Source organism: Bombyx mandarina, chromosome 15 (genome assembly GCF_030267445.1).
Source record: "Bombyx mandarina strain Sakado chromosome 15, ASM3026744v2".
NCBI lineage: Eukaryota > Metazoa > Arthropoda > Insecta > Lepidoptera > Bombycidae > Bombyx > Bombyx mandarina.
In genome coordinates this window covers 1,189,489-1,216,126 of record NC_143221.1, presented here as the reverse complement: position 1 = coordinate 1,216,126, position 26,638 = coordinate 1,189,489, and the positions used below count along the sequence as shown (strand labels likewise).

Here is a 26,638-nt window from a genome sequence, read left to right as displayed (position 1 = left end):
TCGCAGCGCATAAAACAAAACTTCCACTGTTCCAAAATCTTCTGTTACAATAATAATTAAAAATTATTTAACACTTTTATTGCTCATTTTTAACCGTCTTCGCCATCTTCCTTTTTTCTGTCATTCTGTCATTCTCTTTTCCATTTCTTTCCGTTTTCTCTCACTCACATCTTAACGCTCCGTTTCACACTCTTTTCATACGTTCCGTTCTTATCAACCCTACAATATTACGATGCAATTTCATCACCACAATGAAGTCAAGGTCTTGTGCTACGAAAACGCTACGGCGTAGAGGGCTTAATAAGCTTTTATGTGTGTGTAGCTCTTAGCTCGTAGAGCTGAACGGCACAGCCCTATTTGTTCGAGGATACTTAAAATCTATATAAAAACGTAGAAATAGGATGAATTACATCGACATAAACGTAACACACTGAATAGTCCAAAGCTATCGCTTACTTCAGCATCAGCGCTAGAAGACATTCATAGGAGACTAAAAACCGTAGGCATATCTAAAAGTCTCGGTTTAAAAACTGTTACTGTAAACAGTACAACGGCTACCCCACTCTTCAACCCAAAACGCATTACTGCTTCACGGTGGAAATAGGCAGAGTGGTAATTACACATGCGGACTTACAAGATGTCCTAGCACTACTGATTACGCAAATTATAATTTTGCGGGTTTGAATTTTATTACACGATGTTGTTCCTTCGCCGTGGAAGTCAATCGTTGACATTTGTCATGCACGTATTCCATTAGAATAATTGGTATCTGCGACAATCACATCACTTGATATGAATGCAACGGGCGTCTTATCCGTCAGGCCCCAAGCGACTTGATTTGAAAAACTTAAGACATTTTATAATTATGAAAATTCATTATTTAAAAAAAATTATCTTTCTAATAATACTAGCTTGCTTAGGTGCTCGTTCTCGTGTATTTAAACTTCAAATAACAACTTCAACATTTATTAAGACGCCAATTCTCCACAAACCCTCCGTACTCTGGCTAGCGTGATATTTAATCTGAAAGCCAATAAACACTATTAGCTGATCACGATACATGCCGCGTCACTAGATCACTCGCCCTGACTCTCACCGAGTCATCCAAAGCGCGAAGAAACTATTTTAATACCATTAACGTCTTTAAGTGTTATTTGAAAACAATCTAGAAATATTTGTGTGATACCATCATCTCGTTTTTACCATCGCACCGCCCGCCACCGGAGTAGAGTTTATCCATACTACCTGGAGCCACTGCGGTCATCCACAGTGCGCTTCCACAAATCTTTTTTGCCACGTACCATCCGGCTTTGGAATGAGCTCCCTTCCACGGTGTTTCCCGAGCGCTATGACATATCCTTGTTCAAACGAGGCCAGTGGAGAGTACAGAACGGTAGGCAGCGGCTTGGCTCTGCCCCTGAAGTCCATGGGCGACGATAACCACTCACCATCAGGTGGGCCGTATGCACGTCTGCATGCACGGCCAATAAAAAAAAATCCAGTTAGCTGATCTTCAGCGTTCGTTGTCCTTAGGCGACACAACTTAAATACCGCTATCTAGTTTAAGCTGTATGTACATAATTAAAAATACTTTTACGGCTTAATTTAGCATGTCTGTGAATAGAAAATACAGACGGTATTTACCATAATATTCAAATATCGACGAGTAACAAACACTTTAGTTGTCTATGACCACGAAAAGTTGTAAAGTGTTCAAAACATTACCGCGTTGGAAATAATATGACGACAAAAATATTGTATTTGTGTAAATTAACATATTTAAAATATTTCTTTGTATAATTTTTAATCTCTTTTTTGTAGTTTATTTTCTGTTTATTATTATTAGTTTTATTCGAATATTTACTCAGGAAGGGCGGAGTTACCCGACACAAGCGATATTCCGGTTTAAAAGGACTACTCCAATGCAAACACACAAAGTAAACAGTAAAAGCAGTTGCTATTATGCCTTGTGACATACAATTGTAGCCTCAATTTCAGCGCCTTGACAATCTGACGAGGAGAATCCGGGAATTAAAGATATCACCCGGTTGGACGTGTGACAACCCGCGAAACTGACAGCAAATAAAACTTTTATGATTTGTTTAAAATGATTCGATTGAGTGCAGTTTATACGCGGTCAATAAACTATAACAATAGTCTATGCTTTTATCGTTAAAAAGTAACAATAAATATATATGTAGTTTTGAAAATAGTAATACGCTTAAAGTGAAGTAACAAGTTAAAGGCGGCGTTTTGAGGTCGGCGAACACGACATTAAAAAATTACGACGAACAAATATATGTAGATAGATAGGTACATACTGAGCTAATAAAACCGTGTTAAAAACTAGATTTAACTGCCTAAGTAAAAGTATTTATTTCTGAGCCCACGCACATGTCTACTGTAATGAAATTTGAATAAAACCGCATTGAAGACAATTATGTAGGAACATTGCAAGCAATTATACTTTTCACCTCTAAGTTATCGAATCCTGTTTTTGCAAAATAGTCATCGTCATCAAATAGTCTATAAGGAGCATGTATCTCTCAGACCACCTAAACTGAGACCCGAAGACAGCGTCAGGGAAACACACAGCCGTCATCGACCTGCTACCAAGATATTCTTAGTTACTTTGGTCACACGACGGCAGCCAGACAACCTTGAAAAATTGGTTGTGATGAGCAAGGTAGCAAGGAAAAAACCCCCTGCCGCTCATCAAAATGTCGATCGGATCTGGTAACCGCGCTTAGCGGTCTATTACAACCACCCTGAGGGAAGTCGAAAACCGAACGAAGTGGAAGGTGGTTGTACAAAGAGCCACGAAGGTCTTTTAAGGACACGACCTTCAGCAATGAAGCATGCGGCTAAGAAGAAGTAGATAAATGTAGCTGTAATTGGTTGATAAATTTTTTATTGCTTAAGTGGATGGACGAGCTCACAGCCCACCTGGTGTTAAATGATTACAGAAGCCCATAGACATCTACAACGTAAATGCCGCCACCCACCTTGAGATATAAGTCCTAAGGTCTCAGTATAGTTACAACGGCTGCCCCACCCTTCAAACCGAAACGCATTACTGCTTCACGGCAGAAATAGGCGGGGTGGTGGTACCTACCCGTTCGGACTCACATAAGGTCCTACCACCAGTCTGCTAGAATGATGATCACGTTAGATTCAGACAAAGACCTTCTCTTTTTCTAAACACCTATGCCAGTGAAACCATACGCCCAATTCGACAAATTAAAGAATAATTAGATTCGCATAGGTATTCTGCGCGAACACATTTGGCGCAAGGAATTCGGTCTATTTCGGTGCAAACTAAAGCAGTAATTTTGCGCGTTTTAAAAGAAATAAAACCCGTCATTATCTTAGGTTAGATATTTTTAATGAATGTAGATAAGCAGACGATTTCGCGGCCAACTAGAAAATGAATATCAAAGGTGGATTATACGTCGGATGCCTGTATAAGAAATACAGCAATCGATCCTTGAAAAATAAAGATTTTATAGGAACAATAGTGAAGTAGTCCTTTTGGAAGAACTTTATTTATCTGAAATCGTATTAGAAGAGAACATATTCAACTGCTATAATGTCCTTCTTCAATGAAACTTCACATTTAAATAATGAACGGCTACATAGTAGTATGTTTCGTATGTGAAGAAGGTTCTTTTTATTAATATATAATTTCGTATTCAAAAAGGCAGTTCATAGATAAACGCTACATCGAGGTAGGAGACTATTTTAGATTAAATGTAAGGATTCAGCTAAAATCTCTTAAGGCCCACGAAAATATAGCTGTGGTGTCAGGTAGGTATCCTAAAGGTAGACTTAAGCCTTAAGGGTATCTTTAAGTCGTCGTGGCCTAAAAGATAAGACGTCCGGTGCATTCGTGTCGAGCGATGCAACGGTGTTCGAATGAGCAGCAGTGTTCTCTAAATATAACCGAACTCGCTAGTAAGCGATGAAAATCACGAAGAAAACCCAATATTCATATAACATCATTGCCTATGTAACGTATAACTTACCTGAAAAAACAGTGTGAACGCGACCCACTGGTAGTACTTCCCGTAGCGTCGTGGCGATGTACCCGCGCCCCTCACCCCTGGGTATGCACCGGACGCCTCCCCTGCCACCGTGAACGTCGAGTGGATCCAGCAGTAGGTGTTCAATACGTCTTCAGGAATGTCCCTAAGAAGATAACAAACTATGTTATTGGCAGGTCCATCTCGATCGCTGACCGTAGCTGTCACTTTCATTACCCATCTGATATATAGCTCGGGACGGGAAGCACACTGGTTTTCAAGGGTTTTCAATAGTTATCTCATCACAAGAAGGGAAGACAGCAAGCACACTCTTGTTTTTAATGGTCGATCGAAGCGCATCTCATCACAGAAATAAAATGCATATTGGTACACACTTTCACGATACGTACCGTCACCAAAAAACTATATCGTCCACAGGTTAGTAGTATTTTCATATTTACTAGCTGTGGATTTCAGACATCAAGAATTTTAACAATCTTTTTTTTATTAAAAATAATTGTTAATAGCGCCATCTATCAAAAACATTATGAACAAAGTACAGGTGACTTAGCATGCAGTGTAGCTTGCCTTGTGTGAATGCAGTCTATCGGGTTGCCCACTAGGTGGCGCGTGGTGAGAGCCGCGCTCGCCGCCAACAACGCAGCAGTTGTTGCCCCGCAGTGCAGACGAAATGCTACAGAGTCGATCTTCGGATTAACACCTTGCTATTAAATTAATAAAAAAAACATTAACTTCTGTTTCGTTTTCACACAAACTGATGAACAACTTACGTTCAAACGAAAAAGGCATTTGGTATTAAATCTTCTAATTATATATAAAAATGAATTGCTTTTCGTTAGTCTCGCTAAAACTCGAGAACGACTGGACCGATTTGGCTAATTTTGGTCTTGAATTATTTGTGGAAGTCCAGAGAAGGTTTAAAAGGTAGATAAATATGAAAATACTCGGAATTAAATAAAAATAACAATTTTGTTTTCCCTTTGATGTGTCCCCCGTCGGACGGCCTCCATTTGTTTGTTTTAAGTTTATTTTATATAAAACTAGGTCTTTTATTTATCGATTGATGCACTACGAAGACTGCCGGGTTAGCTAGTTAACTAATAATTTACAGTCGCCTCCAAGATGTTTCCAGTATTCGCTAATATCACAGCGAATCGAGCGCCATAATTTGCGGGATATTAAATTTTTACGATCCAATAATTCAATAAGAGTCTTCATTTCCATTTTATGCTTCGTATTGCGGGGTTTTATACTATTAACGTCGTGTTGGAGAACGTTTGGTCTCTAGATTGGTTTATGTAGGTAGATCTAACTAATGCTGCTACAAGGGAGCCTCTCGAAAGAGAAGACGAGAGAAGTAGCCTGGGGTCGGCGCAACATATTTTCTCCTTCCATACTCCTATCATATACCACACTCTTACACATATACCTAGTCAGGTCATAAATTCTGTCACATGTTTAATGTAAAATAATTGAAACAAGTTTATTCATTATGTAACCATTCATATACCAAAATGAACTTAACAAAACATAGATTCTTATGACACTAAAGTTTATTCAAAATGACCTCCGTGATTTTGAATACAGGCCTTCAATCTGCGCGGCCAGTCGTCTATCGCAGCACGAACGAGGTCCATGTCAATATCGGCGGCTGCCTTAATCAAGGATGTCTTGAGTGACTCCAAATTGGGATGAGGCTTTGAGCACGCCTTTTCCTCCAAGTGTTGCCATATCTTGTAATCTAACGGATTCAAATCTGGACTGGAGGAGGGCCAGTTTTCATGCCGGATGAAGTCGATTTCACGCGCCGCCAGCCAGTCTTGTGTGCTCTTCGCTCTATGAGCTGGCGCCGAATCTTGTTGGAATACCCAGTGCCTGTTATTGAACATGGTATGAGAAACAGGTTCAACAAGGTTCATCAGGACTGTATTTTGATACACAACTGCATTCGTTTTTACACCTTTCTCACAAAAATGTACCTCTGTTAAGCCCTAATAAGAAACTCCCAACCATACCATGAGCGAGGATGGAAAATGATCTCGTTGGACACGCGGAATACGGTTGCTCGCTTCTTCACTACTGTGTGCGTACACCTTATGATTTTGTTTGTTGTAGCTCTCTTGTACGGTAAAATTTTTTTCATCCGAAAAAAGAATTTCCCGATATTTTTTTCCCGCGTACCGCTTCATCAAAGCGCGGCATCTCTTCAGTCTCAGGTCCATTAGACGAGCATTCAAACGATGTCCTGTTTTTCTTCGATATGCCCGAAGCCCTAAGTCTTCATTTAACACCCTTTTCACCGTGGTTCTGCTTAACCCCATCTGAAGGGCCAACAGTTTCTGCTTACGTTTGCGATTATTTTGAATTCGCGCCTTCACAGCTTTTATCACTGCTGGAGTCCTAACAGATCGAGGGCGACCACTTCTTGACCTGTTATCTACACTAGAGTCTTCATTGTATCGTTTGATGGTACGATAAACGAATCTTTTGGTTATATTCAAATTTTTCAGTATGTTAAAAATTTGAATTGGCGCGTAACCGCAACGATGCAACGCAATAACTGCAATACGGTCTTCTTTAAGCGTCCACTCCATATTTAAAAATGAGTAAAATTCTGAAAGTATACATTTTTATTTTCATGAACAATTCGAAATTCGAATGCAATAAACTTTTTTGTGGCCAGCATTCTAAAAGAAAAGTTTTTACTGTGTGACAATACTTGTGACCTGACTAGTTATTATCATCTTTCGCGCAATCCATCCATTTTTTCTTAGTTCTACCTCTTCCTCTATAAGACTTCTGCCTCTAGAACAGCGGTCGGGGAACTTTTTAAATGATTACCCCATTTTTAATTATTGAAGTCGTCGTGGCCTAACGCATAAGACGTCCGGTGCATTCGTGTTCACCGCTATTCATGCACCGGTGTTCGAATCTCAGGCGGGTACCAATTTTTCTAATGAAATACGTACTTAACAAATGTTCACGATTGATTTCCACGGTGAAGGAATAACATCGTGTAATAAAAATGAAACCCGCAAAATTATAATTTGCGTAATTACTGGTGGTAGGACCTCTTGTGAGTCCGCATGTATAGGTACCACCACCCTGCCTATGTCTGCCGTGCAGCAGTCATCCGTTTCGGTTTGAAGGGTGGGGCAGCCGTTGTAACTATACTAGAGACCTTAGAACTTATATCCCAAGGTGGGTGGTGCATGTACGTTGTAGATGTCTATGGGTTCCAGTAACCACTTAACACCAGGTGGGCTGTGAGCTCGTTCACCCATCTAAGCAATAAAAAAAATTCCGCAACTTGACTCATAAGGTTTAAATTGCACCATAAAACCTCCTATCACTCAATAACCCCCATCCTTGGATAAGCCAGAACTTCCCCGAAGTAGGTCAGTACTAAGGTATATAGTAATAAGGTATAATATATATGTATTTAAAGAGCAGCTTGTTTTTACACGTCACGTACCAGCAGCTGCGTATGCAAAGATGCGTGCGTCTAAAGGGATGGGGAATGTTGGGGATGCTCACCCCTCCAGACAGCAGCGCGTAGATGCTGGTGAGGATCTCCATGGGTCTGCGCGGCTGGGCAGCGCGCTCGCGCCGCCGCCACGCGCCTACGTGGGCGGCCACCCCGCCTGATCGAGGGCCGCAAGCCCGCGCCCTCCTCCCCCACGACACTCCCGACTCCCTGGCACATGCAATAAGCCACTTTACATATATAATAATAATAATAACGATAATTCACTGCTCTACAAAAAAAAATTCGTTCTTTGTCCTAACGTTTCTACTAGGTTTTTCCGGAGAATTATTCACAAAAACGAAAATAAAATGCCTTTTTTTGATATAAAGTTATAGTAATAATACTCATTTTTAAATTTTTTTATAAATTTTAATTAATCTTAATACTTTCAAAAAAACCGCACTATGAGAGTGGGGTGCTTACGTTTACACAGTGCCACTAGATGTCACTCGAGTCATAAACAACGATCAGGTGTTTTGTACAAGCCCAGAAAAACTTAAAATGTCACGAAAGTGTAAATACGATACTGATGCATTTTGTTTCATAAATGTGGTCAATTTATTAAAGTTCAAAAGCAAACTGTTTCATGCCATGTATTTTTTTTCGTCTAATTACGATCTAAAATATCGAAATTTTATGCTTTTCAATCAAAATCAAATTTGGTGTTGACCCGTATAATCATTCACCATTCTCCTGCCCTTCTCCCAGTCACCTGGGGTCGGTGCAACATGTTTTCTCTTTCCATACTCCTCTATCATATACCATTTCTTCGCTCACTTCTATCTTACACATATCGTCTTTCACGCAATCCATCCATATCTTCTTAGGTCTGCCTCTTCCTCTACATCCTTCTGCATTCATAGTTTACACTCTCTTAACAACCTCATTTTCATTTCATCTCATCACATGTCCATACCATCCCAAACGCGCACTTCTCAACTTCTCTGTCACAGGTGACACTTTCAGACTTCCTCTAACATAATAATAATAATATCATTTATTGCCTTTCACATAGATCCAGATAATAAGATAAATAAATCTGAGACCTAAGAACTCATATCTCAAGGTGTAGGTGTTTACGTTGTAGATGTCTACGGGCTCCGATAACTACTTAACATCAGGCGGGCCGTGAGCACGCCCACCCATCTAAGCAATAAAAATTAAAAAGCCTTCACATCGGCGACCTTCTGCATGAAGACCTTAAATACAGCCCACTAAACTAGAACAAGTGAGGTAGAATTGTCAATTATATTGTAAAGTGGGTGTCTCATACATCAGAGCGAAAACGCATGGCTCCTGCGGTAAAAGTATCTGAGCAATAAAAAAAAAAAAACATTTAAAAGACAAGAACTCGTACTTATACGAAAGATCCAAAAAGACACAAAATAAATTTTCAATTAGGTATATATTAATTCTAATCGAGAATCGGACAAGTTTGCAAGCGGTACGGCGTCTTGTTGGCCCGCACGGTACGGTATCACCGCTCTGCCTATTTCTGCTACGAAGCTACTTTAATAGCGCAATACGTTCGAGTATGAAAGGTGGGACGGCTGCTATACAATCACTTAGACCTCATGTCTCAAAGGGGGTGGCGGCATTCGTGTTGTTCATGTCTCCGGTAAACACTTAACACCGGGTGGGCATTAAGCTCATTCACCCATTCACAAAGACAATGAATAAAGTGACCCGTATTACTATACCTAGGGTGACGAGCCCATTATATACGATACCTTTGAACAGAATTAAAGAAAGAGGGCTTTTAATTCAACTGTAATTTTTATCTGTTTTTTCTGGGTGAGCCTCAGAACTTTTTCTAGGTGAACCAGATTTTGATGATTATTTTATTATTTGTTATCTCGAACTTATCTTGCTAGATCTCCATTTATATTTTTACAAGATCTGAACAGAAGTGTTTAGTTTACAATAATTCAATACAATGTCCTGTCTTACCTAACAGATTCTAATTTTGTTTTTATTAAGCGGCCGTACCAAAAAATCTTTTAGCAAGAAAATTAAAATATCAATTTAGAATGCAGATTGGCCGTCTTATAGTAAAAAAGTAGAGCGTCAAATCATGGTCAGCTGACACTAATCTAGGGTTCCCTGTTCTACGGAAATCAGAGACTAATCGACATATATGTATACGCTTAAACAACTACATATAAGACGTATTAAACGTCCAGTCCAGTCAAAGAGCAACTAAAACTGTTCATCACACAAACTCTTAGAAATCGAATTCACGATCATCGGTTCTGCAATTAGGAGCGCCACCTACTCTGACACCGAGTCAGTCAAATTAGAAACTAGATCCGCTATTTTCCTATCAATTCTAACTCGTGCGTTAAAAGAATCTCAATAGTTGTTACCATTCGTTGAAACCGATCCATTTATTAAAAGCATTATCTGCTTCCGAAATTTTTAAATTATCACTTTCAGTCCAGCGAGTTTATTTAATTATGTGATTAAACGAACGTTATCAGTCTGGAGATCTTCCAAAAGGTTTCTGTGATAAACGCGGCTTGGACTAGCTGCTACGTAATCCGATTTCATTTCCAGCTCGTAATTAAGGTTCTCTTGAACCAGATCGTTAGCACATAACCGCGGCGAGCACGGAGTGTGAACATTCTAATTAAAAGTAACTAATTTTAAAGTACTCGTGGCCTAAAGGATATGACGTCCGTTGTATTCGTATCGAGCGACGCACCGGTGTTCGAATCCCGCAGGCAGGCACCAATTTTTGTAATGAAATACGTACTTGACAAATGTTCACGAGTGACTTCCATGGTGAAGGAATAACATCGTGTAATAAAAATGAAACCCGCAAAATTATAATTTGCGTAATTAATGGTGGCAGGACCTCTTGTGAGTCCGCACGGGTAGGTACCACCGCCCCGCCTATTTCTGCCGTGAAATAGTAATGCGTTTCGGCTTGAAGGGTGGTGCAGCCGTTGTAACTATATTGAGACCTTAGAACTTATATCTCAAGGTGTGTGGCGCATTTACGTTGTAGATGTCTAAGGGCTCCAGTAACCAATTAAGACCAGGTGAGCTGTGAGCACGTCCACCCATCTAAGCAATAAAAAAATAAAAATAAATCAAACGTCAAATTTGTACACGGATTGTCACGGTTAATATCCTCTTGCAATCTGTTTGTGTCATTAGTCATTTGTTAATAGTTTGTAAGACAAAAAAAACTCAACGCACGGCCCGTTTAGTACACTCAAACGAAACTTGACTTCAAACCCTAAACCTTTTGAAGCTTCTCCGAGCACACGTTTCATTAATTTATATTTATTGTTTCACGCGAACGTAAAGATTAAAGAGAAAATTCTGAAGCAAACAAAACTAAGCATGCACTCCTTTTAAATAATACATTCGGATAATAAAATTTAAGTGTCTGTCTGTCTGTAAGCTTTGGTTTCGGAAGAGGTTTTATGCTCTGCCGTCCCTCCCAGTAATGTTTATTTGAACGTTTTGAGAACGTAAATAGAAATGGTTTGAGTGGTTCCATTGTCGTTTTTTTACCATCACACAACCATTTTTATAAGGCTGGATTCCAAAACTCATAACGAGCTCACAGCCCACCTGGTGTTAAGTGGTTACCGGTGCCCATAGACATCTACAACGTAAATGCCGCCACCCACCTTGAGACATGAGTTCTAAAGTCTCAGTATTGTTACAACGGCTGCCCCACCCTTCAAACCGAAACGTATTACTGCTTCACGGCACAAATAGGCAGGGTGGTGGTACCAACCAGCGCGGACTCACAAGAGGTCCTACCACCAGTAATTTGCCCTAAACACGTCATTGCGGGTCCTCCCGATACACTAAGGGTGCTTTTAGGTACCTCAAGCACCGGTCATCGTCCTCGTCGCTTGCGACAAAGGGTTCGACGAGTAAATTAACCTATAGACACAGCCCACAGAGTTTCTCACCGGATCTTCTCAGTGGGTCGCGTTTCCGAATCGGTGGTAGATTCTACGAAGCACTGCTCTTGCTAGGGCCAGTGTCAGCAACACTTCCGGTTTGAGCGCCGTGAGCTCACCTACACGTCAAGGTGAAGCTGAAATAGTCTCTCAAGGCTATCAGCATAGGTAGGGGAAAAAAAAGCTAGCATATAGCTCTATATTCGAGTCTTAAGCAGTTTGAATGTGCTCGCGTCACTCATGAACATCGATGCCTACTTACAATAAGACATACAGTATGCTCGATCTTCAATGCAAAAAATGTTCTTTATTTCTTTTCATAATGGTATCCACAGCACGTGTGTTATCATCAGACCATTCATAACGTGCATCAGTTTAATTCTGATTATGTTACTTGTGTGATGTTGCATTATGCTATCCATTAGCCATCACCTATTTTAACGTCTTCATCATTGAGACCAATTCCGACACACCTCAATAATTTGGCGACAGCCACAGCGATTCTCAGCCGGGTCGCACCAATGATATCAGAATAATAAATAATAGTTTAAAAAAACTAACAAAATACGCTTTTATAGAAAACCCAACAAAAAATAGAAAATAAATTTGAATTAACAATAGTGTAAGAAATTTTTTTTTAATAGTTATAAATATTTTATGAACAGATATGAGTTTTTTTTTAAATGAACAGATATGAGTAGAGAGTTATGTTAATAATATCCTGAAAAACAACCCACGCTTTTTTTACAATAAAATAATTTTTTTACACTATTTTTAATTCAAAATTATTAAAATTTATTTTCTATTTTTTAGTTGGATTTTCTATAAAAGCGTATTTTGTTAGTTTTTTTAAACTATTATTTATTTTTCATTTTTTAGTTGAATTTCAATTTGTTGCAATTTTTTTCTGTTTCTTCAATTATTTTTTTTATATACCAATTTTCGAGTTAATCCGGCGTTTTGAAGGGGGTCAAAATCATGTTCAAAGATTCCGTTAAAAACCTACATACGTCTGAAGCTAATAAAAGCGTATTAAAAATATTGAATGTCGAATAAACTCCCTCGAGTTTTAAGATTGAAGTTTAAACTAACTCTGTGTCATGATGAATCAGTGGTATATTTCGGAGTTCAGCCCTTGCGCACCGAAAAGCAATAAATTATTGGGCATTGGTCGCGTTGTCTATGCGTTATTTTTATCGAATTAAACTTTCTATTCTGGACTTCGGCGGCGCGACCCAAAAGCTGCTACTTATGTTAACTGATTTTAAACGATTTGATAAAATTCGTGTTAGATTAAATAAATAACACTAAGGTCTACACAGTTATACTTTGTGTTCGGAACCGCAGTAAAAAGTTTAGTTGCAAAGCTGTCATTTATATTTTTATAATTTTTAAATTTTGTTTCTAAAGTCAGTAAGAATAAACTGTCAGCCATGAAAGTTGCATCATAATTTAATTTTATTTTATTGTAAAAATCTTCCTCCTCACAAATCCAAAGATAGTATAATAATCTAAATAAGAAACCGTCCGCTACATGGTCCATCGAGCCGAGATACCCAGGAAATAAGGGAAGTGATCAAAGTTTGATATTCAGGACATATTAGTGATGTGTAACCCATTACTCTGTTTTTTGTTTAGATTATTTATATTTATCATATTACAAGCTGGGTTAACTATGTGGTTTGTTTAATGTGTTTTTGTTGGCATTTTTTTGGTAATAGTCTATGTCTTTCACACTTGTAAAATTATAATTTTTATTTATTAATTATAGGTGCGTACATAATAGTGTGAATGTATAGTTCATTTTAGTTGTCATTATAGTTCATTATTTCAATTGTAACTTCGATCAATGCCAGATTAACTAGCCCGCTTCTGCCCAAATACTTCCAAAATGAGTGAGAAAGAAGAAAAGGAGTTAGTTAAAAAACGAGCTAGTCTAAAAGGCCGATTGACTACATTCAGAAAGTACATCGAGGAATTGAGCGGTACGTTGAATCAGCAACAAGTAAATGAATTGCAATTAAGAATCGGTAAGATCGAATTATTATTTGAACAATATGACGTAGTACAAACTAAAATAGAATGCCTCGCTGAAGATTTCAGCTCGCAAAGCACAGAGAGAGAAGATTTCGAATCAATTTATTACAAATCCCTTTCACAGGCTCAGGAGATTCTTTCTCGTAATTCTAAATTGTTACAAACCGAAGTGCATAGTTTTGAGGGTTGCTCTCATGTGAGTAATCATAGCCTGGTTAAATTGCCTACCATTAGTCTACCCAAATTTAATGGTTCATATAACAACTGGCTGGAATTTCATGACACCTTCAGTAGTCTTATACATTCGAACGAGGCGATAGGAGAAATTAATAAATTCCACTACCTCAGGGCCTCGCTAGAAGGCTCTGCTGCTGTACTGCTTCAGGAGATTCAGTTCTCTGCCAGCAACTATTCTGTGGCGTGGAAGCTGTTATGTGAGAGGTACGATAATAGGCGCCTATTAATTCAAACGCATCTTAATAATTTATTTCATATAGACGCAATAAAGAGTGAATCTTCGTTTAATTTAAGACGTTTCATAGATCAGCTGAATAAAAGCCTGAGAGCTTTAGAGTCGCTGGGCGAACCGACTGATCATTGGGACACTCTTCTCATCCACATGATGAGTCGTAAAATCGAACAGAAGACGCTGCGTGAATGGGAAGAGTGCAAAGGTCGTCTTGATAAAGAAAAACCCATTTCTTTGTCCATATTTCTCGATTTCATTCGTAACCGGGCCGATCTATTAGAAACGATGGAATTTACTCGCCCTAACCTTCCTCACACACAAGTTCAGCCACCACAGTCACCTAAAGGTCAGAAAATTAAAACATTACTTTCTGTCTCCGGAACGCAGCTGTCGTCGAGTGGCGGCGCTAGTATTATTTCTGGTTCCGGTACAACATCGTGCCCACACTGTAAGGGTGAGCATTATCTTTATAATTGCGATAAATTTCTGAGCCTTAATAATGAGCAGAGATGGGAATTAATTCCTCAGTTCAAGGTGTGTTACAACTGCTTTCGTAGTGGTCACTATTCGAATCGCTGCAAAAAAGGTGGTTGTACTTTATGTAAGCGTAGGCATAATACGCTGCTGCACACCTATTCTAATAATAAACAGAGAATTAATCAGCCCGCTCCTAAGCGTGACACTACGGCAATCGCCTCCGCCATCCAGCCTGAACCTCCTGGTAACCACGGCCTAACGTTAGCCACGTATTCTGCCGCCGCACCTTCAGAGATTAGTAAAGATGGTATATTTGCGACGGCTCTCGTTAAAGTTGTCGATAGTAATGGTCACGAGCACATCATACGTGCTCTTCTGGATTGTGCGAGTTCGTCTTGCATAATTAGTGAGAAAACGGGTCGCTTGTTGAATGCCAAGTATATTGATATAGATAAACCTATTTTCGGCATCGATAAGACTAGAACGAACACTTCAAAAATGTGTTATGTTTCTTTCAGTTCACGCACTGAAAATTATTCCAAATGTCTTCTTTGTTATGTATTGCCGTCCATAACTGACGACGTGCCTTGCCATTCATTTGATGTTTCGCATTTAAATATTCCCGCTAATATTATTTTAGCCGATCCCCAATTTTATAAGGCGTCAGAAATTGACATGATAATTGGATCTAATGTCTTTTGGGATCTGCTCGGGACACGAAAGATCAATCTGGGAGATAACATCTCGATCCTCTGGGAAACTCGACTTGGCTGGTTGGTGGTTTCCGGGGATCTAAGTGATGGTCATGGATATGCTCCCCTAATGTGCAACTTTACAAAACTTGCAGACATTTCTCAAGATCTTGATCTCGGCGTTAATGACACTCAGAACTTGCTGTCGCGGTTCTGGCAGCCGAAGGAAGTCGGCCTTAAGTCATCATACTCCGAGGAGGAACGAAAATGTTTAGAACATTTCGTTAAAAATACGAAACGTCTAGCTGATGGTTGTTTTCGTGTGCGTGTACCCTTAAAACGATCTGCGGACTGCTTAAGTGACAGACAACTCTAGTTACCTTGCCGTAATGTCTTAAGCAGATCGGCCTTAAATGCAGTGACAAGAAGATCTCAGAGATCATCATTCACGACTTCTACGTGAATGATCTCCTCACGGGGTCTGACTCATTTCAGGAGACGTTGGACATTAAGGAAAAGTTGCCGCCGCAGAGCTCGCCTCCGCCAGGATGCCTCTGCGCAAGTGGAAGTCCAACGATCCTCTACTCTGTCTTACCGGTGATCCGTGCGACGATAGTTCGTCCCTCAGTTTAAATATCGGATCCCTTGAGTCGTGTAAGACATTAGGCCTCAATTGGCAGACAGCCACAGATGAGCTTTCTTTCTCTGTCGATTCGTGTGAAGCCTCGCCTTCTACGAAACGCTCTATGCTTTCGGTCACTGCACGCATTTTTGATCCCATGGGGTTAGTTTCTCCCTGCATTATTCCTATTAAAATACTATTGCAGCGGCTATGGGTTCATAAGTTATCATGGGACGAACAGCTCCCATTTGAAATAGCCAAAATTTGGGCTAATTTAATTAAAAGCCTTCCGCTTTTAAATAATTTGCGCATCCCTCGCCTTATTGTTTGCGAGGCTTATACTTACGCGGATCTCCACATTTTTACAGATGCGTCACAAAGCGCCTATGGTGCTTGCCTTTATGCACGAAGCGCGAACGTGTATGGACGAATCAAGGTCTCGTTACTTATGGCCAAGAGTAAAGTGGCTCCATTAAAGCTAACGACGATCCCTCGGTTGGAGCTCTGCGGGGCTCTGGTAGGAGTGCGCCTCTATGAGAAGGCTATTGATTCACTCCGGGTTCAGGTCAGGCATACTACTTTTTGGACTGACTCGACGATTGTGTTAGGCTGGCTTAAAATGTTGCCTAGTAAATTACATGCAATACATGTATGCAGAAAGCTATATCCATAAATCAGTCATTTAAGCTCTAAAGAGTTACAGAACGCTTTGAACTTGATTATTAGGAAGCTCAGTCTGATTCGTTTGTCGAATACAAGCTCCTAACTCAGGGACATTCGTTATCTCCTAAAAGTCCCCTCAACAAGTTCAATGTCTTCCTTGATGACGCTCAAATTATGCGTGTTGGTGGCAAGTTTGGAAACGCGTCGGAGTTTTCGTATGAGAAAAAATATCCTATAATCCTACAGTCCACTCACATTCTCACAAAACTCGTATTCAAGGCTGAACATATTAGGCTTATGCACGCTGGGCCCCAACTATTATTAGCTTCTATAAGAGAAGTCCACTGGCCTATTGGCGGTCGCAATTTGGCCAAGGCCACTTACCATAATTGTATAAGATGTATTCGCATGCGAGCACAAACAGTTACTCCTCTTATGGGAAATTTACCTGTGCACCGCCTCACTCCTGGTCGCCCGTTCGAGTGTGTAGGCATCGACTATGCTGGACCCATCTCGTCCGTTAACCGCCTTGGTCAAGGTTGTAGAATCGTTAAGGTCTCCATCGCGATTTTTGTATGTTTCAAAACAAAGGCGATCCATATAGAATTAGTAGGTGATTTAACCAGCAATAGTTTTCTCTCTGCGCTACGCCGGTTTGTATCACGGAGAGTTAAGCCTACTCATATATATTCGGACAATGGTACGTCATTCGTCGGTGCGTATAAATCGGTACATTCTTAAAATCCAATTGCAATTCTTTGCCTGATGCTTTGATCGAAGAAGGTATTAACTTCCACCTGTGTCTACCTTACTCTCCTCATTTTGGGGGTCTTTGGGAGGTGGGGGTTAAATCTATTAAATTCCATATGCACAGAGTATTGGGAAATTGTAATTTAACTTATGAGGAATTGATCACTGTCCTAACGCAAATCGAAGCAATATTGAATTCTCGGCCGCTGACTCCACTATCAAGCGATCCCGATGACATGATACCGCTTACTCCTGGGCATTTTCTCATTGGCCAACCCCTTACTGCAATGCCTGCTGCTGAGTACAAGGACTGCCGGCTAAGCCATCTCACCAGGTTCCAGCGGTTAGAGCTTAGTCCAGATAGTCAAAGGAATACATTAGTGAGCTGCAGCAAAGAACAAAATGGCGCACCAATCAGTCATCGCTGAAGCTTCACAGCCTGATTGTGGTGAAGGAAGACAATCTCCCGCCACTTAAATGGAGACTGGGCCGCATAGTAGTTGTCTATCCAGGGTCCGACGGAGTCAACCGGGTCGCAGACATTCGTACTTCAAGCGAAGTCATCAAGAGGTCGTTTAATAAGATTTGTCCCCTGATTGCGGATTAGTTTTGGGTTGAAAGGAAACCTTTCAACATCCGGGGGCATGTTCGGAACCGCAGTAAAAAGTTTAGTTGCAAAGCTGTCATTTATATTTTTATAATTTTTAAATTTTGTTTCTAAAGTCAGTAAGAATAAACTGTCAGCCATGAAAGTTGCATCATAATTTAATTTTATTTTATTGTAAAAATCTTCCTCCTCACAAATCCAAAGATAGTATAATAATCTAAATAAGAAACCGTCCGCTACACTTTGTATTTATTAATATTTAATATAAATGAAATTACAATGCGGTGGATGTCACGGAGTAGAGAGACAAGTATAGCCATAGATTATATATAATCTCATATTCATATTGAGTTACAAGGCGCCAAATTTAAAATTATTTCAACAAATTCGATTTAGTACCTACATTTTTTTATGGCTATGTTAGGTATACAAGCTCACTCAGCTCAACCGGTGTTAAGTGGTTACTGGAGCCCATAGACATCTACAACGTAAATGCCGCCACCCATCTTGAGACATGAGTTCGAAGTTCTCAGTACAGTTACAACGGCTGCCCCACCCTTCAAACCGAAACGTATTACTGCTTCACGGCAGAAATAGGCGGGGTGGTGGTACCTACCTGCGCGGACTCACGCGAGATCCTACCACCAGTAAAATATAAGCTTCTGGAAATAAGTTTCTGAAGTAATATTTAACAGCTGGTCAGTATTTCAGTTAACATACAGGAATATACGTGAAAAATCCCGCGTTATTTGGGAAACAACAAGTTTTATATGTGGGTATGTGAGACATGAAAAAGCGTAATGTGAAATCGCTTTTAAGGAGTTATAACAGATTTATTTTTTGTTATGATTGCGGAATATGTCTTTGTGTTTAGCTGAGTCCATTGTGAAGTTACCTCCTGGTGGCGATCCTGTGAGCGCGCCCTGCGTCAGGCCGGCCTCCGGACGTCTTGCCCATCAGGCGACCGGCGCCGCCCGCACGGCCTTTAGCCGCGAGCTGCTTCCGCATCCGACATGCCGATACTTACAACACTGCAACAAGCATTGCCTTTGTAATCTAAATCTTCCTTCATGTTCTGCGCGTTTGTGTGCCGCTAACCCCAATTTGCTTTTTTATAGCATACTAGCTGACCCGGCAGACTTCGTAGTGCCTCAATCTATAAATAAAAGACCTAAACTTTGGTATAAAATAAACTTAAAACAAACAAAAGAAATCCGTCCGACGGGAGACACGTCAAAGGAAAAACAAAATTGTTATTTTTATTTAATTCCGAGTACTTTCATATTTATCTACCTTTTAAACGTTATCTGGACTTCCACAAATAATTCAAGACCAAAATTAGCCAAATCGGTCCAGTCGTTCTCGAGCTTTAGCGAGACTAACGAAGAGCAGTTCATTTTTATATATATAGCATATAGCATATATGAGGCCGTCGGCGTAAAAGTGGCCTAAGCTTACCATAGTTAGCATGGAGGCAATTAGGTTTGAATTTACATGAATTTGAATTTAAGAAGGCAAAAAAACAATATGCGGATAAATAATGTTTACAAAGGTATCTGTTATCTATGGGTGAAACTATGGATAAGCAGGCTTTGCATCAAAATTTATTATATTTTAAAAAAAATTGTGGGTTAGACCACTTTTGCGCTGTTAGCCTCATAGGTGTGGACAAGCTCACGGCCTACTTGGTGTTAAGCGGTTACCGGTACCCATAGACATCGTAAATGCCGCCATCTACCTCGAGATATTAGTAGTAAAGGTCACAGCTTAACATTACAACGGCTGCCCCACCCTTCAAACCGAAACGCATTACTGCTTCACGGCAGAAATAGATAGGGCAATGATACCTACTCGTGCGGACTCACCAGACGTCCTACCATTTGGTACAGTGGCTGATAGTATGGTAAATGACACCTGAATAGATTCAATACCTACGTGTATTTCAAACAGTCCTAAAAATCCTCTCGTCCACATATCGCCATGTGAAAATGTGACAATGTCATCTTAACCTAATGCTAGACCCTTAATAAAACTGCAAACTACGAAGAAATAGTTAGCTCTTTTTGCGTGCGAAGAAACATATGTCCTTTGTATAACCAGTAATGTGTATCGTAACAGACCTTTAAAATAAATAATAGTTTAAAATAATAGTTTGTTATTGTAAAAAGAGCGTGGGGTGCTGTTCAGGATAATATCAAAATAACCCTTCTACATCATATCTCTTCATAAAATATTTATAACTACTGATACCGTGCACCCCACGCTTTTTTTACAATAAAATCATTTTTTCTTACACTATTTTTAATTCAAATTTATTAAAATGTATTTTCTATTTTTTAGTGGGATTTTCTATAAAAGCGTATTTTTTTTAGTTTTTTTAAACTATTATTTATTTTTTAGTTAAATTCAATTTTTTTTAAATATTGAATTGTCATCGGTAAGTATACCAAAGCTGTCTGAAGCAAGTCTGAAGCTAATAAAAGCGTAATAATACGTCTACAACACAGAAAAATTAATCTTTCAATTTGAAATTATTACTATGTAAAATTCGGTAAAACTGATATTGGTTAAATAAACGTTTTCACTTCACTATCGGGCCCGAAGTTTGAGTAGTTCGGCGGGAAGTCGCGGAAATTGAAAAGAGCTCGCACCGCCGAGATTCGCATTCGATAACGAACAGGAAACGAAAGTGTTTACAACCCTACGTATTTCATATGATATCCATTTTAAAAATATGTATATATGTAAAGAAACTATATTTCTCTCAAGTATATTTGTACAACGCTCCTGTGTAATTATATAGATGACGCCTGATGACGCTGTCGATAATTATTGAAGGGTTGACATCTGCCATGTTCGGGCATATTGTTAATGTTAGAAATTAAATTACATAATTATGTTAACTAGAGGTCCCGCAGTAGTCGAAATTCGACTATAATTAATTGGAATTGTAAGTTTGTACACTATTATGTTTGTATTTTATACTTCTATAATCACAAATTTCGCCAAGACTACACTATAAAAAATATTAACAAAGACAAACAATATTTATCTATTCTCAATTTGACAACAGACGTCAAGAACAAAAGTTTGACAATAAATAGTATGCATGCGTGTGTGCGTCAAATACATGGTATGCAGTGTGTGTAATGTTTTCTTTATTGATTTCATGTATCTTTTATGAATTATTTTAATAAAATATTAGCATTGTGCACTTCCTCTCTATATTCTCTATAAGTGTGGAAAATTTCATACTCCTCCGTCCGCGTAATTTTTGTAAAAAGGGATAGAAAGTTTTTGCTTCACGTATTAATATATAGATTATTTTAATGTTTGTTTTCAGGTGAGATACCTTTAATATGAATGTACTGTTTGTTACTGTTGTTTATGTTACTAAGTTGTAATTGTAAGTTATTAAAATAATAAAACCTTTGTTTTCAGAGCAACGCCATGTTTATTCCAACTAACAATTCCTAATTTATAATTCCTAAGTTAAAGAGAAAAAGTCTTATATATATAGAGATGATGCGCTGAGAATTCAGCGTTACGGCAGCCTATGGTATAATAGCTATACCCATACCCGATCCTGCAGACCAATTAGTAAGCAGTCGACGTCGCCCTAAACACGTCATTTCATATCCTTCCAATCCACTATCGGTACTTTTAGGTACCTCAAGCACCAGTCGCCGTTCTCGTCAAACCCGTCGCTAGCGACGAAGGGCTAGGCGAATAAATTAACCCACAGACACAGCCGACTGAGTTTCTCGCTGGATCATCTCAGTGGGTCGCGTTTCCGATCCGGTGGTAGATTCTGAGAAGCACTGCTCTTGCTAGGGCCAGTGTTACCGACGTCCACATTCTAGACTCATACTCGCTCGGTTACGCTGGCATAGCCCTAAAGCTACCAACTTAGGTAGAGAAAAAAAACTATACGAATTAATACGACACGAAACGGATCTGGTTTGTTTGTCACGCTCTCACCTCCACATCGAACATAACGAAATTTAGCATACATAATGTGAAAAATACAGAAAAAGACATAGAGTAGTTTTCATCCTAGGAAAATATTGTTGACGAACATTAGAAAAATTACTTTCGGACAGGCGTACCAGTAATATCCCGGAAGCAAATCTTATATCCTGAGAGTAAGTAGCAGAAGCGCATTTGAAAATATCACAATTCTCCCGTGACATTTGACAATTTCAAATGCTCTCCCTACCATTTGGCGTTGGACTGATCAAATAAAAAACCTTACCAATACCCCACTTAACGAGTGGGTGCGCCGAGCCTCAGTTCGCATATTCTGGAGAACAGCTGTCAAACCTATGTTATGTCGGTAAGAGTAACGCCATCTATCGCCGAATAGTCGAACGAATATCGAAGGATCTAGTAGCACCTAGAACGCTCGAGAAGTACAACGCCTTCTATTGTCAAATAGCGGTAACACAATATTCGAAATATGTGGAATATTCTTGATAACTCTAGGGATGTGGTATCGGCTATAAAAGCGTTGCAGTGATGGCACGCAGGCAGTTAGTAATCGAAACTACTCCAAGAGAAACAGCGAACGGATCACCTGAAGCGAAGCGGAACAAGCGAATTGAGAGTTTTAAAGTGTTTGTGAAGTGTTTAAAGTGTTCTAAGTGTTGAATACAGTGTTAACTTGTAATTCAGTAGAATTTTATTTATCCCAAACCCCAGGGCGTAACAGCTATAACAAACAAGGTTTCCACACGACCACGACTGCTGTGCCAAAAGTAACCAAAGAGTAGCCAAGACTGTGATTATGATATAGAAAGATACAACAATGACTAAAAATATTCCTAAATTGAGTTACAAAATGTACATAGCACTAATCAAACTTACTGGTACCAGTTTCTACCATAGCGGGTAGATAACGGTATGCGACAAGTACTGCTCAAAATGAACAAAATTTTTTTTAATAAAAACTATAAATATAATAACTCTAGATCAATTGGTAACAAGAAGTCATGAAGTCAAATGTGCAAAAGCAATACGATGATATGTGCATTTTCAATGCAAAAATTCAAAATGGGTCATTTGGCCCGTTATATGTTTAGTGTTAACGTGAGCGAAACCGCGGGCAAAAGTTAATATTAGATAAGAAAACTCTCAGTACGCGAGAACAATGATTTATTACGACCAATATTATTTAGGCTGTGCGCCTTTACGCACTTTAACATGAACGCACGTGTCGATATATTGAATATTATTATTACTTCCCCTTGTTTCCAATTAGTAATTACAATATTGTGATAATATTTGTGGTGGATTGAACTAGAGCTGATCTATATAGTTTGGCTGGCCGGTCACCGATATTCATGTCAAATAAACACCTATGAGAGTTATCCCTGAATATATCCTTTTTCGGTGTATTTGTAATTTGCTTCAGTTTTACTTTAGGCATGGACAGCAACAACATAAACGCCGTCACTCACTTTGAGCTATAAGTTCCAAGTTTTTTTTAACATTGGGGAATCCGCTTACGGATACCCGGTCGAGGGGTAACAGTTATAATTATAATCCACCGAAGATTGTAAAACAAGAAATAAAAAGGCTTATTATTATTATTATTAATTGCTGGATGTAGGACCTCTTGTAAGTCCGCATGGGTAGGAACCACCGCCTCGCTTGTTTCTGCCGAAGCAGTGATGTGTTTCAGTTTGAAGGGTTGGGTAGCCGTTGTAACTATACTGAGACCTTAGAACTCACATCTCAAGGTGAGTGATGGCATTAACGTTGTAGATGTCTTTGGACTCCGGTAACCACTTAACAGCAGGTGGGCTGTGCTCATCTAAGCAATAAAAAGCAATAAAAAATAAGGTATTTCATTCACAGACATTTAAATTTGGTCGAATTATTTAGCTCCGTTTTTTGCAGTCCATTAAGAAAACAATGTGAAAACGAAAATCCATATACAAACACAGCAATTGGGTTTTTTGCAGTTTATGATATAGTTGAAGATCGCTTCGATAGTGTGATAAAGAAAAAGCAGAAGCAATTAGGACGTAACTTATATTTCAGAGACGTTCAATTTTGAATTCACTAAATAAGAACAGAAAATCTAAAATAAATTGTCATTCTAACAGTATGTTGTTTCGTCTCCTCAACCACCTAAATACTCATAATGGACTACGCCATATTTCTGTACAAGCATGTACATATCTACGGAAGGAAGCGAAAATGTAAATGAACTTGAAATAGCCAACTATATACCAAAGCCTATCTATGTATTTATGTAAATATACTCAGATAGGTCTTAGATACCACACCATACCAATTTTGAACTTTCTATATCTATAAATATAATACATATGACATGAATTTATGAAATAGTGTTATGGCTCTGGTGTAAAGTTGGCCTTTTCAGTTACAACAATTTCGCTTTCTTCCGTCAATATGTAGGTGCGACGAAAAATGTCATCTCAACTTATATAATATGAGGTGATTCGCTGAGATGGCTCAGCGCTAACTCCTCGGGTGCTCTGATAGCCTGGTACTTTAGGCACGCGTCCAAGTCTCACACTGCAAGTAAGGTTGGTTAAGCTTTATGTGAATGGCGAGACCGAAATCTCAATTGCATTTAAATAATATCTTAATGATAATTCGAATAGAATTCGTGACTGCGTCCCGGCAAAATGCGGTAAAATCTGCAAAGAATACAATCAATTAAAATCCGGTATCCAAGTTAATGTGCGCTTTGTTGATCAAAATATTGTTTGGTTAGAATTGGATTTAAGCTATGTGATTTTCTTCAAATCAACCGCTGCATATCGGATAGGCAAAAAGACTTGGTGTGCTTGTAATTTAGCAATGCCTGATTTCAAACCTGTTAATTTTCTAAATCTTCTAACTAACAGTTAAAAATGAAATGCTTCTCTCCTCAACCAATTAAAAAACAAAGAGGTTTCTTACTTAAGAACAGCCAGTTGGAACGAATTTAATATCTAAATATAATAAGTACAAAGTAATTGAACGAATCATAAAATGTGAATTAATGCGAATAAATTTTGTATTTCAACTAAATTACCTGAAAAAAAGATGTTTGATTTATTATTTATTAAAAAGATCAAACAAAAATGGCATATTCTCAAAATTGACGGCAAGCTAAATTGATGAAAGAATTTCAGTTTCCTAGGTGATCGGGAATTACCTTACAAAATCACTGCAAAAATATGTCGATTTTTTGTGTAGTTTTTCATTGCTAAACTTTTTAAGGTCTAGACCCTCAGCTCGCGAATAAAACGCGCATTAAGGAACCCCGTTCCAATAATTTCATATAGTAAAACCAGCACACTTCATTAACTAAAACTTCAATCTAACTGGTATATGGCGGGCCGTAAGATTGCCGATCGAAGTAAGAAAAGCTCTTTTTTTTTAATTGCTTAGATGGGTTAGATTACTTAGACTCTCTGTTGCGAACGCCCTGAGAGAAGCTGAAAACCGAAGCAAATGGAAGCTGAGGGTACAAAGAGCCACGAAGGGCTTCCAAGGATACGGCCTTCAGCAATGAAGTGTTCGACTAAGAAGAAGAAGAAGAAAGATGGGTAACGAGCTCACAGCCCATCGGGTGTTAAGTGGTTACTGGTGCCCATAGAAATCCACAACGTAAAATGCGCCACCCACCTTGAGATATAAATTCTAAGGTCTCGGTATAGTTACAACGGCTGCTCCACCCTTCAAACCGAAATGCATTACTGCTTCACGGCAGATATAGGCGGGTTGTTAGTACCTACTCGCGCGTACTTACAAGAGGTCCTACCACCATTGAAACCGAACTATTCGAAATTAATCAGAATAAAACTATATCACACACACACACACACATACTATAAATTCATTCGCCATACATACTATAAATTCTCAAGCTACATAGTGTACAACACTAGAGACACTCCCAGATATATATAACCTTAAAAAGGAAGTCGACGTTACAACCCACATAAAACCCGACGATTTATTACTTTCCTTCCTATTATTAATCCAGAACCTTCGAATATGTAAATAGGTGTGCGTCGAAACAAAATTTTGCGTCGGCCAAGAGCCTGGGCTCTTTAGTCACCTTAAATGGCTTTCAACCATGTCGTATTTCCTTCGATTTTCACGAATTGTAGACATAATTCAAGCTATTACGCTTTAATCTCGCATTTGTTTTGTTATTGTATTATTTTCCGAATTTTCGAAACCTTTTCAGGTTTTCAGGTTTTCGTGGTCATGAACGACTGATGACTGATTGGTGGTATTATATGTATATTTAAATACGTGTAACTCTCCTATAACACGGTTGGTACGTTCCGACAAAGTTCCGTGTTGTACGAAACCGCGTTATATGAGACTAGAAGCTAGTACAAATAAATAATAGTTTAAAAAAAAAACTAAAAAAAATACGGTTTTATAGAAAATCCAATTGATGCGCACTGGGGAGAGGTTAGTAAATAGAAAATAAATTTTAATAAATTCGAATAAAAATAGTGTAATAAGAAATGATTTCATTGTAGAATTATTTCTTATATAAATTTATTGAAATTTATTTTACATTTTTTAGTTGAATTTCAATTATTTCAATTTTTTTCCAATTTTTCAAAAATGTCATCTGAATACGTCGGTAGCTTATCCGAGATATAGGTGATCTGCGCGCCTGTTAGATTCCCTTCTTGGTCTTGGACGCAGACACTTCGGGTCTCAGAAAAAGAAAAAATCGCTAATCCTGATTATCCTAGTAAGGATAACGGTTCTAAATAAGTATGCCAAATTTCGAGTTAATCCGACGTTTTGAAGGGGGTCAGAATCATATTCAAAAAT

General features: G+C 38.8%; 1 protein-coding gene across 1 annotated transcript in view; it reads right to left on the bottom strand.

Annotated features, from left to right (window-relative positions):
• Positions 1-3,163: 3,163 nt before the first annotated feature.
• Positions 3,164-26,638, bottom strand: part of LOC114242684 (uncharacterized) — a 64,929-nt gene continuing 41,454 nt past the window's right edge. The window contains exons 2-6 of the mRNA XM_089732824.1: positions 18,711-18,846; positions 7,581-7,740; positions 4,611-4,747; positions 4,026-4,188; positions 3,164-3,205 (exon numbers count right to left, since the gene is read on the bottom strand). Coding sequence (XP_089588950.1) covers positions 3,164-3,205; positions 4,026-4,188; positions 4,611-4,747; positions 7,581-7,740; positions 18,711-18,823 — 615 coding nt within the window. The 5' untranslated portion in view covers positions 18,824-18,846. The remainder of the gene's footprint in view (positions 3,206-4,025; positions 4,189-4,610; positions 4,748-7,580; positions 7,741-18,710; positions 18,847-26,638) is intronic.